The sequence below is a fragment of the Mytilus trossulus genome, chromosome 1 (genome assembly GCF_036588685.1).
Source record: "Mytilus trossulus isolate FHL-02 chromosome 1, PNRI_Mtr1.1.1.hap1, whole genome shotgun sequence".
In the NCBI taxonomy this organism is placed as follows: Eukaryota; Metazoa; Mollusca; class Bivalvia; order Mytilida; family Mytilidae; genus Mytilus; species Mytilus trossulus.
Window position 1 is genome coordinate 80,284,383 of NC_086373.1, and position 19,331 is coordinate 80,303,713.

Below are 19,331 nucleotides of genomic sequence, written 5' to 3' on the forward strand. Positions count from 1 at the left end.
GCACGTCTTTTCAACACAGACTTGATTTGTCTTCTCTGATATGTGACATAGTTTTATAACGTAAATATACGGGTAAATATATAATCACGATTAAAGATAAGAGTTAGTATTCGTGACCTATATCGTACTAAGAAGACCCTACTACTTTTCTTTCACTACAAAACTATCTTTCAGTGCTTATCTAAGGCCTGATAATTGTGTAACTATCTACATTTAAGGGTTAAGCCATTAAGTTCGTCTGCGAGCCATGGTATATGTTTACCCATTGCCCTTGTTTCATACCACATATTTTGCCAATTTTCTTAATCCAGAAGCCATTTATTAATCGATTATCTTGATTATCATATTTACATGTATTCAACTTATATTTATCTACACTTTCCAATTGTATATTTAATCGAATAGGTATATATGAAATATAGTTACCGCGGTCAAAGGCGTTGGTACGCAAGTTTCAGTCGAGCACCTCATAACCTTAAACTTATAGTTGCAGAGTCTTGTTCTGAACTCTACACGTTTCATACGATTATTGATTGACAATTAGACCTTAATTGTCCCTTTATAAGCTTTTGATATATTTTTTTTACATATATAGACCAATACCAGTAGAACTCAACCAAAAACCATTACATATAGTGCTTTGCCGGTTGCTTCATGTCGACACCCTATTAGCGAATACTGTAGATGTTAATATCTGAAATATCTACGTGTCAGTTAGCCTTCAAAATATAGGTATAAAGCTGAAATTCTAAAGAAATCCCTTAAACTGATAAAAATTACATAACTGTTGATGCTAATACGGGGATGAATTATTTTCAACAGAAAACAAATGGAATTTACTGATAGAATCTATACCAGTATAACCCGATCAAAATTTGTTATCACGGGATGTCATTTTAGCTGTATGACATTTTTGTTGTAAATGAATGGGAACTTAGTTGTTGCTGCTGTTTGAATCATCATTACTTGTAGAAGCTCCTGGATGTCGTTTTTTTCTTCGTCGATCTTTGTCGTGTCGATTTAGAGCTTGTATGGAAATCTGATGGTTTTGCCCAGTCGATCGTCAGGTTGCTCTCATGGACGTTTGTATACCCGACTTGGCAATTTATGTATATCGCATACATGTAACACACAAACAGTTATAAAACAAAACAAAATAATGTCGTATAAAAAGCAAATATGGTTAGGTTTGTATAATGAAAACACCTTTACTATAGTGTAGATCCCAAATATCAAGAAATTCCAATTGTCTCGCTCTTAATGGTAATTCTGTTACAGGTTCTTGGCGCTAATATAACTGAATATGTTTCGGTTTGTTACAAAAGAAAGTAAGGGCATCTAAAAACTTGTATGTGAGATTTTCGTGTTTCATTTTCCACCTTCTATACTTTCAGGTGTTTTCATTTTACCTTTTCGGGTGTAAAGAATGAGAAGAATATGTAGGTGTAAAGAAATCTTTATGTACTTCGCGTTTTTATAATCTCGAGGTTTTGAATGTGTCTTCAATTACTAAAGACGCTTAATAATATTTAAGCTGTTAATCATATTGTTACAATTAAATAATTCCCGATTTGTAAAGAAATCCTTGCATGGGATATCCGAAATATTTAGAAAATCGACTTTAGAAGGTTTTTTTTGTGGCCACTTGGTACAGATTTATAAGAGATTATATTTGATCTCTATTTTCAGTATAGATCTTACCGTTTTGTTCACTGTTGTAGCATTTATCATGTTTAAACTGAACAATCCGTCTAAATGTGGGTAAAAGGTTCAAAAATAGATTTATTAATTGCTTTTGGCAAGATACGCGTATACAAATATATTGAAATAAAACATTTTAATTCATCCACCATTTTCCAATTCTCTTTGCAAGCTTTTGACAAAAAATATCAGTAGGTGTTTAATATTGATAGCATCTATTCTGAAAACAGAAAAAAATCTCCAATTATGCTTCCTCTATCGATTGTATTTTCTGTTACGCAACCGAGAAACTTTCTTTCTGTCGATCATTGATCAGACTTGTGACCTTTTATTCAGCGAGACCATATCACGACTATACTGTATGATCAATACTATTAACGTAGTAAAGTGCTGGCAGCTTGCCAAGTAATAGATTACGTATACAAATACGTAGAAAAAAAGGGGGTGTACAATTCATGTTTAATTTCAGTTGTTTACCAGGAGTTTTTAGTTAGACAATATCTGCAAGACATTTAGTTGTCATTTATTTATTTAATGTGAAGTATATTGAAAATCAATTCAAATTAAAACGTTGCATCATCTTTCTGCTGTAGCGTTAGCAAATCAGTCGATCTATATATTGATCGCTGAAAAAATGCGTACATCGTTTCTTATTAATTAAAGATCTCTAATTAGTTTTGTTTTGTTTTTGTATAATCCATGGCACTTTGCCAGTATTGTGTCATAAAGTCTGATATCATAAGAGATTGCTATAAAATTGTATAGCCACAAAAATGTTTAAGTCGAAGAATTCACAGTTATGGGATCTTGTCCAAATTACTAATATTATTATTGTTTATGTTTTAAATCGTGATAATTCCTATCATTTTATTTTGCAATTTGAAAAGGTTGTTTTGTAATAAGTTTCAAACATGACCAATAACATAAAACGTTCCTGAAATTTCCTGAATTGTTTCGGTTTCATAAGAAACGGTAAATAATATACTAGTATCCGGGTTTTTGTATTGAAACAATCGTTGCTTTAGCTAGTTTTTCTGTACAATACAAATGCTATATTAGTTGAATTGAAAACTATCATAGAGCGTCAGTATATCTTTGAAATTGTTGATAATTAATATTCTCTCATCCATATTCAATTTCCAGTTCCTCTATTTCAGCGGGTTTCTCACTAAAATGACTACGAATCTTGGACTTGATACACGAACATTTTTATGAAGTCACTATTTTCTGTGCTTCATGTTCCAAGTTGCACCCAGAATGTACAATGGTCTATCAGCTGGACCAGGTTACCATTTCGTAGCAATAGTTAAAAACATAATATAAGAATATTATATGATCTTTTCCTCCCTGTTTGACATAGACTTTGATAATAAATTGAGGCATTTCTTTCGTTTTTCGTAAGGTACTATTTTGAATTTTCATGACCATAAAAGATGATTCCTTAGACTTTACTTCAGATTCTGAGAGAGATATCTAGTCTTTGATTTTCTATCTTTAATCAACAATACAACATACAGTAACTGGTTTGCTTTGAGCATATACAATAAATCCACCAATAATATGTGTATTGGAATGATCAGAAAACCACCAACACAATAAAACACGAAAATAAAATTGACAACTTTTTTTATTGTTGTTGTTTTTGTTAGTGAATACTGTCCTCTGTCAATGTAATTGTGAAAATGTAATCAATGCGGATTTTGCTGTACTAGGTTTCGAGTTTTATTGAGCTATAATTCTCATCTTTTTTCATGTGTTTCAACTATGATATTTAAAATTGGTTGAGTTCTCCATGGCTCAAATGAACAGAAAAAACAGTCCTTTTTTGCATAATAAATGAAGAATGGATCATCAGTATGTAGTATTGTAGAAGACAAATAGACCACAATCTCAGTTTAATTGGTAGAATGTCCAAACAATGAGATTCTTCAGGTTTTTGAAATCTGTTTCAGCCCAACTTTTTAGACTGATGGAAGTTCATTTGCAATGCCTTTCAAGTTTATCTTCTGTTCTAATATGAGAAGGCGTATACCTTTATTTCGTGAGTTATTTTGTGTAATATAAATATAGACTACAGCTGTCTAATTGTGCATAGCAAATACACAGAACTCTTTGTGTTGTTCAGGTGTACAGAAATCATATCTCACTCTACAGAAGTAGAGTATGAAATTGAAATTTTGTTGAGGTACTCATATTTGTTGGATCAGTCTCATTTTGATCAATTAAAATGTACACAGGATACAGATATTCAAATTTTGTCTGGTACAAATGTGTATACATTTTTGTACCTGAAGTTGTCACATTGGCACATATACCACATCTCCTTATGTATATATAGAGTAGAACTATAATAGCATATCCATATAAACATACAGATACAAATGTACATGTACAATGTATAGTATAATTGTAGATGATCAGCCTTTAGTTTTGAATTGTGTACTGTATATACATGTGCAAAAATGTATGTATGATCAGCTTCTAGTTTTGAATTGTGTACTGTATACATGTATGCAGGATCACATCACCTTTTCTTTTGCATTGTACATGAGAACTGTCTATTGAAGTACAAATGTACACCAAATTGTAGTCTTGCTTGTAAAAACATGAACAGTAACAAAAATTAATATTTATACTTTTATTTTTTCAAATCTTTAGGATCCTTCCATTTCTCTTTTTCTTTATAAAAATAAGTTATATACATTACAAACAAACACAAAGGATTTCTCCCAAATAAATTAAGACACACCTTACTAAGCTGCTTATAAGCAACACACAAACCTACTCTCTCTTCCATCATTATCACTCTGAACAATTTTTTAAAATGGCTCTTTGCTCATGCATCCATCTTCTATTATACCTCAGTTTTAACATGCGCACATAGTCATACACACGGCAAAATTCTGCCAATAAATATATGATTTTATATTTACAAAATGAATGATTAATGATTTGAAAAATTCATAAAATGATTTAAAGAGAACTTTTCTGGCAGGCAAAATCTTGTATAATTGTTGCATAAATTACAAATTTTAAAATGCAGATCCAGATTTATATAAAATCTGTTAAATACGAATGTTAGTTTAGTGCCAAATTACTACATAGGAGTAGGTTAAGACTCCAAGTTGTTTCTAAAATCATTGTGAATGTTAAATACTACAGTAGTATACATTATATATTATCAAGAAACTTAGTTTCTCCGTTGTAAAATCTACTAGTCTCTCTATGGTATAAACCAAGTCGTAATTTTTAGCACCAGTTTATACAAAATTGAATTTACACTTATTGACAACAAAAGTACAAATGTTTCACATGCATTGAAATGGCAGTGGCAAATAAGTTCTCAGAACTTATATCATAAATAAATAAATAAAACAAGTCCTATGAGCATGTCCTCTTTGAATAGCACAATAAAATTATGCCAGACTTTGGCAAATTGTTTGATTAATCCCTGAGCATTGGAATGAGTAAGTTTATTGCATTTTTCTGTTGCACAGAATATTGACTAAATCTATTCTGTTATAAGATTTCGTCACACACTTTCTTGGCTACTCATTGAAACAGTGTCTACAGAATTTCCATGCTGGCAAGAACTATTGTTATTATTTCCATGTAAACTAAGTTTCTCAACTGGCAACTGTGGAGTTGCTAACCATGAATGATTTAAAATGTCTTCAAAAGATGGCCTATCTGATGGACGAATTGCTAAACACTTTTTAATTAAGTCTTTCACATCATGTGATAATCTTCCCCTAAATGATACTTCTGCTTTCATGATTTGTTCATCTTGTTCAAATGGAATATCTCCACAAACTAAGTCAAATAATAAAATTCCCAAAGACCACACTGTTGCTGATCTTCCATGGTATCGATGGTGTTTTATCCATTCAGGAGGACTGTACACTCTTGTACCTTAAAAATAAAGATATGACTATTAAGAATAAGCTCTAACTTTTCTAATACATTTCTATACATAATTGACAATTACATGTAAGAATAAGCTTTAACTTTTTTAATGCATTTCTAGACATAATTTAAGTTTTATATGTATTTATTATTTAGTCTCAATTTTTGTCATCAATCAACTAAATTCTTACTGCCTTAAGTGAAGTGATGTGTGAAGTGTTGTCACAACTCATCCTTTACATTTAAATACTTAACATGCTTAAGTAAAGGACACACCTGAATGTCACAATGAAAGGACATATGGTCATAAGAAAGCCTGACAGATGATAAACTTTTAAATATATTAATACCCTTAATGTAATTTGTGTTAGAAAATTTTACTAATTACCCGGTTTATTCATATCTAATAGCCAAAGTATTGATTTAAAAAACTCAGGTAAATGTTTTGACATGCATGACTGCTCACAGGTATGCAAGGAGTTCTTGTGAACCAACTTAAAAATGTCCCACATAATCAATCCTACAGTTGACTTGTTACAAATTATAAAAGCATTTAATTTTAGGTTGATAGCAACCAGTCATATTTTTTGGCTAATGCTACCAATATAATAACCCAATATCATAACTTGTTATGCACTGTAATTTAAACCTAGTTGTTAACTTAGTGTAAACAATGTATGCTATGTATGTTTCTACTGAATATATGAATCATTGCCAAGTTATACTGAGACACATGTGTGATCATTTATGCTGATATTTTCAGCAGCAGCAACTGTGTAATTGATATGTTTTGCCAGCCAATGTAAAGCATTCTTAGCATCTCCCATATTGGGATCAATTGATATGTGTAGGTGGATGAACTTTAGTATTAAATCAAATACTCAATATTCCTATAACACTACAACAAAATGCAATCTATTAAAAGATGCTCACCATCAAATGTCACATAAACTGTATCTTTGAGCAATGTACCAGATCCAAAGTCAATAATTTTCAGTTCACCAGTTTTCAAATCCACTAAAATATTTTCATCTTTAATGTCTCGATGTACAACACCTGATCTATGAACGTTATATAGAGTTTCTACTATTTGTCTAAAGAACACTTTGCTGGTTTCTTCATTTACAGCGCCTTTTTCTGTGATATAGTCAAATAAGTCTTGAACATGCTCTGGTCGTTCCATCACTATAACATAACTGTGAGCACTATTGTTTTTCACTTCATACCAATCTAACATTTTAATACATCCAGAAACATGAGAAACTTTTTTCAAGAGAATAATTTCCATTGGTATATTATGTCCATTATGAAGTCCCCATTCAGTCACTTTATTTTTGTTGATTAATTTAACTGCAACCTGAAAGACAGATATGAAATTTGTTAACAACAATACAATGTTTTCATGTTTCAAATATAAACATTTTAAGAAATGTGTTTTACTTTCTATTTTTTCATTTCTAATTTTTTTTTACGAGAAGGATATATATGTTTAAAGAAATAAATGATTTCTACTTTGAAATTTGTAGTAAAAGTTAAAAACAGGAACAAAATTCTTTATTTTAAACTTACAGGTAGACCATCACTTCTCCTTGTGCCTCCATAAACAGTTCCAAAACCACCACTTCCCAGCTGTGCACCAACATTATATGTTTTATTGAGCTCTTCTTTTCCTTTTACTGAAAAAACAAGATAGACATATAAAAATACGAGTCTAACATAATGTATAAACAACAAAGTAACGTGGCATCAAGTAAAAATGTAATGTACAAACTCGCCATATTTCACTGCAATATTTAGAAAAGTAAATTCAAACTTACTTTGCTCTTTCTTTTCTACCGGGTTGTTATTATTAAACAACTTTCTTCCCAACATGATGATATTTGAATATATCACTTATTTATCATCCACTATATCCTTAAAGTAATAGGTATTCACTAAGCAAATCTCAAATAGACATCCCTGTTGACACGACAGAATATACAAATGTTATGAGTTTCCGAAGTTGTGTGTATAGTATTAATGTTAACTATCAATGTGCTATAATCAGGACACGATTCATGCGCTAAGGCACATCCCACTTGGAGAGATGCCAGATTTGTGTTTTGAAAAAATCTCTTGAAATATTTTATAATTCATATCATGACAATTTCTTACTAAATGCCGAATTTACAATTCCGAGCTATGAAAAATATTATTAGCGAGGAATAAGTTATATAAAATTGAATGCAGACAGGGAACTATATTGCATCGTAGTGATATGTCTGATTGAATATGTTATAAATCTGGCCGACTGCCAAATAATAGCTTGCCGCTATTTTTTTACCTACAAATATATCAACCAATCAGAAATACTCCCGCGTTTCTTATCTAGTTACAACCAATCAAAAGTTCCATAGCTTACAATACGCCTCGAAACGTAAACAGAACAGCGTGGTAAGGTGAATGAGTAACGTAAACAAAACATTACAGCGGGATATAAGAGAGAATTCCTAACATATTTTAAAGGCCATAGTTTTTGAACTAAACGACTGAATCGAAACTGAATAAATCTATTTAAAGACAATATCTTTTTCAATGTTATCCATAATTTTTTTTACAACAAATACACACTGACATGCGGGAAAACACAGAGCTAAAATGATGTGGGGTCAAGTTTAAAAAAAAATAATATGTATTTCATGTATTTGTGTTTACTTGTTTGTTCATTTATTGATGTAGATATATCACTTGCTCATGGTTAAAAAAATAAAATAAAGAAAGCACACTTGTTTAGTATTTTTTCAACTTTAATAACAGGGCTTTAAATCCAGAACCTTAGTTTAAGTATTTTGTTCAAACGATAAACACTCCAACTACATACATATTTCGTATGTAAGAAACTTTCAGTTTTTCCTAATTCCCTACCGCTGATTTTTTTTAAAATATTGAATGTAAGGTTCTGTAAAGCTACATAATGATATGTACATAACATGTTTGAACGCAGATCATATTTTATTGACATAATTATAAACGCGTCCATTTGGATAGAATTGACCTAAATTTTCAAATATTAGTAATACCACAGATAAGAGAAAAAATTTAAACAAGCTTCCTGTTCAAAACAAAAATAGTCCTCATTCCTTCTCAGATTGAAATACAAATACAACTTCCCCGTTTCTATTACATAATTGCCGTTCATTTATGAAAAAAATATTGTTATTTTTAGTCAAGATTTGCCTTGCAGGAAAATATCAAATTGATTTAATACAGGAAATATTATCCAGGGGGCAAGAGATATTTTAATATTATTTAATATTTAGGCCAATTGGATACTGAAGGTGTGAACATATTTTTCCTGTTACAAAGAAACTTACACTATTTCACAATTCAAACACATTTCCAAAATACACCGAATGAATATTAATGTGTGAAAAGAATGTTTGCATTAAAACTACAATGTGCTATAAAATCGGGGATAACTCAGACTAAATATATAACTAAAGTGATAACTAAATTAAGTTACATATATTATATAAATATTGACTATTCAAGGTACCATGAGAATACGAACCTCGAAAGGAATATTAGTTAATGTAATAATGTAATTATTTTCTTACTGTCTCAAAGCGAAAAGTATGTTATATGTAACGGGAGATAAATGCTACATAAAACAAACAAATGCACAGATGAGTTGTCTGCCGATAGCAAAAAAAGCGTGGGAGATTTATTTTCTCTCTGACAAACACTGAACAATCTCATGAAAAACTGGGAAAAAACGATATAGACATCTATTATTTTTTCACTCCCTAGTCGATTGCTGGAAGATCTTCAATTATAAACTGAGTCGACACTTCTCGCTTTAGTAGTATGTTGCATCATCCTTTGCCTTAGTCTTTCAGTGACCGACAAATTAATTAAAAGAGTTTCGATTTTCTCACATTTTGATTGTTTCAATCAAGAAATGGAAAAACATTTAAGATATTTTATCATAAATGCTTTTCTAGATAATTAAAAAAAAAAAACCACCCGGCTTAAATTTTTATTGTTGTAAATATCAAATAAATTGTATATATCTCCCCAGTGTCTAATTTCAAAATTCTCAGGCTGCGATTCCTTTATATTTTGTTTATCAAAAACAAATTAAGCTAAGCCCTTTGACTTAAAAAAAGAAAAGAAAAACGAGCTCGATACGAAATTATAATAGTAATGGTAGTTATGTAAGTGTGATATTCATTCCTTTTTTTGAAATATCATATTGAGTAGAGTAATAGTTTTTTTGCATGAACATTTCTGGGTTATGTAATGTATGGAACACCAGAATTGATTAATTATAGACATACTCAATGTCGAAAAGGCAAGCGAGACTATTTATTTTCTAGTGTCGTTCACAAATAAGACGACATTGTAACCGGTCAGAAAGAAACCTCGTTAGGTGATAAAGCGATACCAGAATCGTTCTTTAAGCCAGACAGAGTTGTCCCCCTTCCTTTAATGTTAAACATCATATAAAAAAAGTAAATTATGTACATTTATACTCATTACTATATTGACTGATGTAACGGGAGTTCGATCCCCTTTTAAAAGATGTTATGTCAATAACCGAGTAAAAATGAGTGAAAATAAAACTTGGACTATTCATTCTCCAGGTATTACTCTACAACTTCACTTGTTCATTTTTTACTGGATACGCTCAGCATTGCCCATTATGCGTATAAGTTATTTTGAATTATTTCTTTCTATTTCGCAATTATAAATGATGTTGGGCATGAATATTTTGGTGCTGTTAACATTTTAGACTAAGCACAGTTACGCTATAAGGGGAGTAAGCGCTAACACATTATGTTTCAAGAAAGACAGAGTTACCTCTCTTCTTGCATATATGTATATGGCTCTGATCTGGCTGTAGATTAACATCTAAGAAATAGTTAAATTCATATTTATGATGTATGTCAACATTATTGTAACAATTATAAAAGTCATTGTAATAAATTATTTTGCTCTCCATGGACCCTTTTAATTGGAAAAAAATATCTTATCTTATTGCAGCATTTCGGACAGACATTTTCCTGAATATTATGTGTAACATGAATAGTAATTTGTCCTTTGTTCTTGGGTGAGCTAACTTCTGTTATTTTGCGAGGTGTGGAGTGTAAGATTATTATTTTGTATGGGGCACTTTCTAATGCCGATGTTGACCACTTTTTATAAGAGTAGCAAACAGAGCTTAAACTAAAGTGCTCTTTCTCCCATCTTATTGATATTAAAAAAACCTTGAAAACATACAATCAAATCAATCAGGATGTGGAAGTTGTCAACATAGAAATGAATACAATGACGTATTATTTGCATCAAAACGCATCAACATTGGACATTCCTTTTCCCGATACTTTTACATCCTCACGAAAATAAACACAAGGGCAACAAGTTCTTAAAGACCGACATAAACTATAGACTTCCAAATAGTCCGATGCCTTATTATACCCCCTTCATAATTAAGCCGTAAAGAGCATTTATCATTAGACTTATAGTCAAATGAAACGAGGGTCAATTCAATTTTTTATTCTTATCCAACGACAGGCTAGTGATTCGATGGTATCCAACGACCCAAAATTCTTCATTGCCGTGTATTCCTTGATTATTTGCAAAACAGATGTTAATTCGCTTCTAAAAAATCTTTAATAATTTGAACGTAGTTTTAGGTACTACAAAACACTGACTGAACTAGCATGTTTACCAATTTCACATCACGACCCTCATAATTCGGAAAATTGGCAAGTAAAAACTCACCGATCAAAACGTCGGCTGGCGTAGCCGTTGTCATTTTAACACAATGTAGGACCCTCTAACACTATAACAAACATGAATTTGAAACACATTCGGCCACTTGAAAATGCATGAAATACACTATGCTTCCATGTAATCATTTTGAATTCGAACTTGCTTCTCTAAAATTGCTAGACACACGTAGGACAATGTTACAAAAGCCGGTTAGTGTCAGAGTTGTGCTTTATTTTTAAGTCATTATAACGACTTATCCAACTTGTTATAACGACTTAGCATATTTATCTCGTTATAACAACTTAGATAACTTCTTTTTACGACTTAGCTTACTTGTTTAAACAACTTAGCTAACTTGCTGTAATAACGTAGCGTATCTATCTCGTTATAACGACTTAGCTAACTCATTTAAACAACTTAGCTATTTCGTTATAACGATTTAGCTAACTAGTTTTAACGACTTAGCGTATTTATCCTTTTGTAACAACTTAGCTAACTTGTTGTAACGACTTATCTAAGTTTTTTAAGCGAGTTAGCTAAGTCTTTATAACCAGTTAGCTAAGTTGTTATAACGACTTAGGTTAGTAAAGTCGTTATAGCAAGTTAGCAAAGTTGTTTAAACTAGTTAGCTAAGTCGTTTGAATGAGTTAGCTAAGTTGTTTAAACGAGTAAGCTAAGTTGTTTAAACAATTTAGCTAAATCGTTAAAACAAGTTAGCTTAGTTGTTGTAACAAGATAAATATGATAAGTCGTTATAACAACTTAGCTTAGTCGTTATAACAAGTTAGCTCAGTCGTTATAACGACTTTAAAATAAAACTCCACCCTGACACTAACGGGCTTCCGTACATTGTACTGTATGATGATTTTCTATCATGCCATTATTACCTTTAACATTTTACTGTATGTTATATTAACTCAAGACTCGGATTGGAAAATGTGTTGTTTACCGAAGAGTTGTCTCATTGGCACTCACACCACATCTTCCTATATCTATTGTAATCAATCTCATTATTCGATACCAGACCTTAAGAAACCACAAACCAATCATCATTCGACTACGGTTAAAGGGGCATACTTATAGAAGGGTTAGTGACTCATTGCACAACTACGATTGTGTATATAGGAATTTCACAAAATGTGGACGAGCAAAACTTGAGTTAAAGAGTCTAGAAACGAAAATGGGACTAATAGTCAAGGTCAACACCTGAATACAGCAACCTAAGCAAAAGCGAAGACACATGGTCCTTGCCCATCATCGTGTTGTAAACTCTTCAACAAAAATATATTGTTTACCAAATGGAGATGACAGCAAACACTCAACACTAAATATTTCAACCAATCCATTAATGGCAAACAGTATATAAGAAGCACCAATGCCATCAACATCAGGATATAGCACTAACTCATCATCATTTAACACAACATCTTTCAGCACAGATATACCGATCCAGTGGCGGATCCAGAGGGGGGGTTCCGGGGGTGCGCACCCCCCCCCTTTATTTTTGCCGATCAATGCATTTGTATCGGGACATATGTTTTGCACCCCCCCCCCCCCCCCCTTTGCCCTGGGTTAGCACCCCCCTTTCGAAAATTCCTGCATCCGCCCCTGCGATCATAACATCTTAACCAAAACCAACTAAAACCAAGCCCGCCATTATAAACAGTTAAGTAAGGCCACAATTAAAAAATATGTGGTTTGCCCAAACCCTACCCAAAGGTTGAGACATTGGGTAGGTAGGTAGGCATTTTGTCTTCAAAAAGAGAAATTGATGTATCGTCTGATTATTAGATTTCATGCCTATCTGATTAAAAAAAAAACTTCTTCAAATCAGGACAATAAAAGAATATGAGTAGGCAGTTTTTTTCTGGGTAGGTAGCGTTTGGGCAAACAAACCTATTCTTTTTTATGGCTCAAACTCATCATAACATTTTGTGTTTACGCCAGACGCACGTTTTGTCTACAAAAGACTCATTAGTGACGCTCGAATCCAAAAGTTTTGTAAGCAGTAAATTTATAAATATGACCATATCATTGTTAACTCATGTCAGCACAGAAAAGCTGAATACTGGACTGGTGATACCCTCAGGAAATTAAAACTCCACCAGCAGTGGCATCGACCAAGTGGTTGTAAATAAACTAGTATAAGAATTTTGGATATCAGTTTTCAAAGTCTCAGAAATAGGGGTAAACAACTTGAAGCAATTATCGAGTCAACTAAGCCAAACGTAATAATAGGCACGGAAACATGGATTGATCCCAAAATAAAATCAAATGAGATCTACCAGATGACTTCCACACAGAACGCAGAGATTGCACAAAAAACCTCCACGAAAGGGTAATGATCTAGCAGTTAAACAAACATTACAGTCAGACATAGAACTACTGACTGGCACTATCAACTATTAACTTAGAATGAAAAAAAGATATTTACTTATAAGTGCATATTATTGACCACCAAATAAAACACATGACAAACTTACCGGAGTAAAATGAAAGACAAATAAATAACATCAGAGCAAAACATCAAAAAGAAATATTCCTTATTGGTTGCGATTTCATCTAACCAGGTATTAACTGGGCAGAACAAACTATAGACCATCGACAGTATCCTACCAGAACCAACCAGGCTTTCTTAGAACTTGTAGCTGACAACAGGTTAGAACAAATTGGGGACTTCCCATCGCTCAAAGAAAACACCTTAGATTTATTGCTTCCTTCACACACAACTATTAAATTAAGATGCAAACCGTTACCGTCTATAGAAAATAGCGACCGTGGCATCGTCCAACTGGTATGGTTTGTAAACCACTTATACCTGAACCAGTCAGAGGTAAAATATTCATATGAAAAAAAGCCGAAATAGGGGAAAAATAGGAAGACATTCAAAACTACATAACAACTTTCAAAAATATCAAAGACAGAATAGTTGAGTCATTGTGTCAGGCATTCAAAACAGCCATACCATCCACCATAGATAAAAGAGTATCATAAAAAAATGACTCAAGGAAGAAACACTCATCCATGGACTTATACAACCATTAGACTTAAAATAAACCAGAAGCAAAAAGCACACAAGACTAGAAAAACTAAATAGAAATGGGACAAGGATATGTATAAAACTAGGTATCAATAGAAAATACAGTGGGATTTCAGGCAAGCCAACACGAAATATATTTAAGAAGTAAGGTCCGATTATACAGATAACAAAAAGAAATTCTGGTCTTATATTAAAAGCAGAGGTCAAAAATGGACAGGATTGCACAAAAAAGGGGGATTTATACAAAGTGACAACAAGAGCAAACCAGACATTCTAAACGACCAATGTCGGTATTAACCAAAGAATAACCTTCCAAATAAAGGAATAAGTCCTTATTTCACCATGAAGGACATACAAATTAATTTATCACCAACGTAGTCTACAAACTACTGTTAAAAGACCTGAAACCTCATAAAGCTACTGGTAACGACTCAATACCATCCTTTATACTGAAAGCAGCAGCAGAACAACTTGCTCCTATACTTACAAACCTATACCAAACATCATTGAACACTGGCGAAGTCCCGCAAGATTGGAGAGATGCCCATGCATTTCCCTTTAAAAAACGAAAAACACTTGGTATCCTATTACAGACCAGTTTCTCCAACTTCGATCACGTGTTAGGTGTTACAAAACATACTGTTCAAAGAAACATCATTGACACATTGACAAAAATAAAAATACTTACTGATGCATAACACGGATTCCGCAAAAGACGACCTTGCGAATCACAAATAATAACTATCAACGACATTTCATCATAATTAAAAAGAAACAGCCAAGTAGACATCATCCTGCTATACTTTGCAAAAGTGTTTGACAATGTATCACACCACCGCCTACTACGCAAGCTGGAAAACTTAATTTAAACCACTGAACCACGAACATGATGACAAGGTCACAATATACCTGCCAGTTGGACACCTTACAACTATTCCATACACTAAATATAGTATACTTATTTGGTACCGTACAATTCTTCCATACAACAAATATAGTTGAGCTAGTGCTTATAGTATTGGATTGATTGATTGATTTTGTGTTGCTTAACGTCCAGTGGCAAATATAGTATAAGTATTAGACAACAAAAACATTAAAAAAAAATCACTTTACAATGAGCAATGAACAGCAAAAACGAGATCAAGGTCAAATGAAATACACCAGACTGACATGTTCATCATTTAAAAATGTTCATACACCAAGTAAATATATAGTTGACCTTTCGCATACAGTATTAGAAAAACCGACCAAAACACAAAAACTTAACTTAAACCACTGAACCACGAAAATTATGTCAAGGTCACAATACACCTGCCAGTTGGTTATGTACACCTTCCAATAATTCATACACCAAATATAGTATATACCTATTGCTCACAATAGTAATATGGACTTGACCACGAAAACTTAACCTTGTTCTCCAATCCATGAAATGAGCTTAATTTCAAGTGAAAACTGTCTGGCGGGCATAAAGACCTTACAAGGTCACTGAAACATGAACATAAGGCAAAGGACAATCGACATGAACCAGACGGAACTTCATAACATAACAGGCTGGAAACCCAGTTGAAATTAAACAACAGAAATGAAACTTTTGGTCAGAGAATGTAAGCAAAATTTGTATATTTGAATTGTAAACGTCTGTTTAAATAGGCTTTAAAGTTAAATAATGGTGCATAGTTTAGGATTGTATGCATCTGGTATACATGTTTTACTTGAATCATAGAATGAGCTTCGAAATATTTTTGTATACTTTGAAATTATGAAGAAAACTGTCTATTGTAACAGGTTCAAATGCAAGTGGATCTTTGTTGGACATAAGCCGCATAAATTCCGTTGAAAATAAATAACAGAAAGAGAATACAATAATCTTTCTAACGCATTAATTTGCATCTCTGTCCCTGCAACAGTTATTTGGGGAAAAAGCACAAAAAATGAACAAACATTGTATCGAAAAGCGAAAGACGAGTGCAACATTTTATGTTCGGATGTGTTTGAGTTAACTTTTCTTTCTTGAAAACACAACAAGCAAACAATTTGACACATAATTTTTTTTTCGATTCTATTTTTTTTATATATTGCTAGGCTTCGGGTTGATTTTTAAATAACACAAAAAAATCACATTACTAAAAAATGAAATATGTGGATCAGTGAAATACCTTTGTAATGAGTCTTCTTAACAACAGACTAACAATTTTTGTGAACTGAAAGATAAGATCAATACTGGAATACAGACTTGTTTTTATAATACCGAACCAGAGACAAAAAAAGATTAAAGAGAGCACCCATAACAAACCATCAGATATATGCCCCGTTGTTATATATACTAGTACATATCTTCAGCCAGAAAACGTTACTACTATGTTCAACGACCAACTTACAATCTCTACCACATCCGGCGGCGATAACACACAATATGGTTGATGGTCTGGCCTTGAAGGCATAAAACTTTGCTCAGTGCTCCGAGCACAAAAATCATGCTCGAAACCTGAAATCCAGCAATTTTTTATGACCGTGAGGCCTGGTCCAGGCCATCGCACTAGAACTTGTCTTAGGGGGGAAAAAAGGATGGGGACTGATAGATGGATATTTTTAAAAATGAAATGTGTACTTCATCATAATGGATGTCATGGCGCAAACCGTCATGGAAATTACAACATTTTCCACTTGAAGACCGTAGTTCAACTGAGAACTGAAAGCTATTGACTTTTAGCCACATGATATTTCAATCATGGTCTTTTAGGGCAAAATGTTGTTTATCTGAATATTTGTACCATGATATCCCAGGACAGCAAATATCTTGAAATCCAAATTTAATATCCTTATCACTGAAATTTGATACCTGTTTTGGGGTATATATAATACCCATAAATGGGATTAATCCCCATTTATAAGGATATTCTCCAACCTGAAAAGGGAAATATTTATCGATCATGCGGAATACAAATTATTGGAACACTACGTACTTTTCGAAGTCCATGTAGACTGGAACAACCAGGAAAATAGTAAAATTGCGTAAGGACAGGTGAAAGCTTTCAAAAGACTGTGACAACCTACAGCGTAACTGTTTTCTAAGCTCAAATCGATCAAACATAGAAATTCGTAATAATTCCTACAGCTACTCAATCTATCAGGCGAATACATAATTGATTGCTTCTTGTTTAACTCACGGTGGCCATTATTTCACGCATATTTAAAACGACACGAGACTATAAAGATTCGCCACCTACAATTTACATTTGAGTTCTCATTGACTTTACTCGTCATATTAGTATATTTTCTATCATATTCTACTTAATGAATTTTGTTAGTTTTTCGAGCTGATTATATTTATATCTTTGGATACGAAAGAGCCGCAGAGTTTGGTTGCAGATCATCTAATTCAGCTATTGAAAAAAACCCACACACTTTATTTGCAAAATATAGTAAAATTACCCAAGTTGTTCATAGTTATAAACTTGAAACCTTAGGACAAGTCAAGGGTGTGATTGTGATAGTGACAGAGTCTAACAGATTCTATATATTCCTGCAGTTGATATCCTCTCTTGAAATTTAAACAAAATTTCATTTTTTTAGTTAGTTTTTGATACAGAGAAGAAAAAAATCACAAAAATCATGTCAAAAGGTTTTTATTTACACGGAATAAAACATGCTCTAATTTTTCTTTAAAATGCTTGTACAGTTTAATATTGAACTTCCAAATAATAAGAGAAAAACTGAAACTTTATATAGAAAAAAAAAATGGTGTAGCTCGATTTAGCTTATATGGTCAGATCGACCCCGACTGAGCAAACTGCCGATATTCAGAGCCAGTTTAATGTTTTACGTACGGCGTATGGTATAATTATGGAGTTACTTACTTCTTGTTGGGCTGTCCATTTGATTTATAAAATATCCAAAAGAATTAGTCGATTTGTTGAATTCCTTTCTTCCCCGCCAAAATTCATTTATGCTTCGTGACAGTTGATGTGAACTTCTTACGTGACCTTACATGGACTGTAAAAGTACATTTGACACAAGTACTCTATAAATCACGTGGTACACTCTAGTAAAGAACACAATTCACTTTTACCATGGTTCGCTGACTTCACGAAATCGTGGATGAATCAAAGGGTTAATTTAGATTTCTTTATAAATCTGATCTGTAATGAGAAATCATGACAGTGGGACCCAATACATATAGATGGATATGGTTTTAAACTTTGGAGGCACGTCAAATGGACTGATATAAAATATAGTCAAATATCTTGCAGAAATGCAAACCATGCACAACATTACATATAAGAGGTTTCTCAATGTGCAACTGATCAGGTGTCGATGATGCGTATCGAAATTGTACGAAGGTATGGCAAGCCGTTTTACTATTTATTCGAATTTCACTTTAATATATAAGATATCTTATATAATTTCATTTTTATAAGATATCTTATATAATTTCATTTTTATAAGATATCTCATATATTATATAAGATATCTTTAATGTTATATGAGATATCTTTAATGTTATATAAGATATCTTCTAAAGTTTATATGATATCTTATATACTTTTTAAGATAATTCTAAAGTTTATAAGATATCTTATAAAGTATATGAGATATCTTATAAACAGTTTTAAAATACGATATCTTTTATAATTTATAAGATATCTTATATAGTTTATAAGATATCATATATAGTTTATAAGATATCTCATATAGTTTATAAGATATCTTAAATAGTTTATGAGATATCTTAAATAGTTTATGAGATATCTTATAAAGACAATTATATAAGATATCTGATAAACTATATAAGATATCTTATAAACTATATCAGATATCTTATAAACTATATAAGATATCTTATAAACTATATAATATATCTCCTATAATAAATAAGATATCTCCTATAATAAATAAGATATCTTATAAACTTTAGGAGATATCT

The 19,331-nt window shown here is 32.1% G+C and overlaps 1 protein-coding gene across 2 annotated transcripts; it reads right to left on the reverse strand.

The window, feature by feature from the left end:
• Window positions 1–4,324: 4,324 nt before the first annotated feature.
• On the reverse strand, window positions 4,325–18,479 carry LOC134686666 (serine/threonine-protein kinase pim-3-like). Of its 2 annotated transcripts, none has more exons than XM_063546350.1 (4): window positions 18,265–18,479; window positions 7,177–7,283; window positions 6,541–6,964; window positions 4,325–5,613 (listed from the first exon to the last, which is right to left on the reverse strand). In XM_063546350.1, the coding sequence occupies exons 1-4, from the start codon at window positions 18,281–18,283 to the stop codon at window positions 5,234–5,236; spliced, it is 930 nt and encodes a 309-aa protein (XP_063402420.1). In that variant the 5' UTR covers window positions 18,284–18,479; the 3' UTR covers window positions 4,325–5,233. The 2 variants fall into 2 exon arrangements, with proteins under 2 accessions (XP_063402420.1, XP_063402413.1); XM_063546343.1 differs by lacking the exon at window positions 18,265–18,479 and adding an exon at window positions 7,425–7,651.
• Window positions 18,480–19,331: the final 852 nt, after the last annotated feature.

What these genes read in the sequence shown, in the direction of transcription:
- LOC134686666 (XM_063546343.1), bottom strand. Translation starts at nt 7,479, where the DNA reads ATGTTGGGAAGAAAGTTGTTTAATAATAACAACCCGGTAGAAAAGAAA. An exon ending in GGTAGAAAAGAAAGAGCAAA is followed by an intron (nt 7,284 to 7,424) that starts GTAAGTTTGAAT and finishes TTGTTTTTTCAG; the next exon opens with TAAAAGGAAAAGAAGAGCTC. An exon ending in GGAGAAGTGATGGTCTACCT is followed by an intron (nt 6,965 to 7,176) that starts GTAAGTTTAAAA and finishes TCTGTCTTTCAG; the next exon opens with GTTGCAGTTAAATTAATCAA.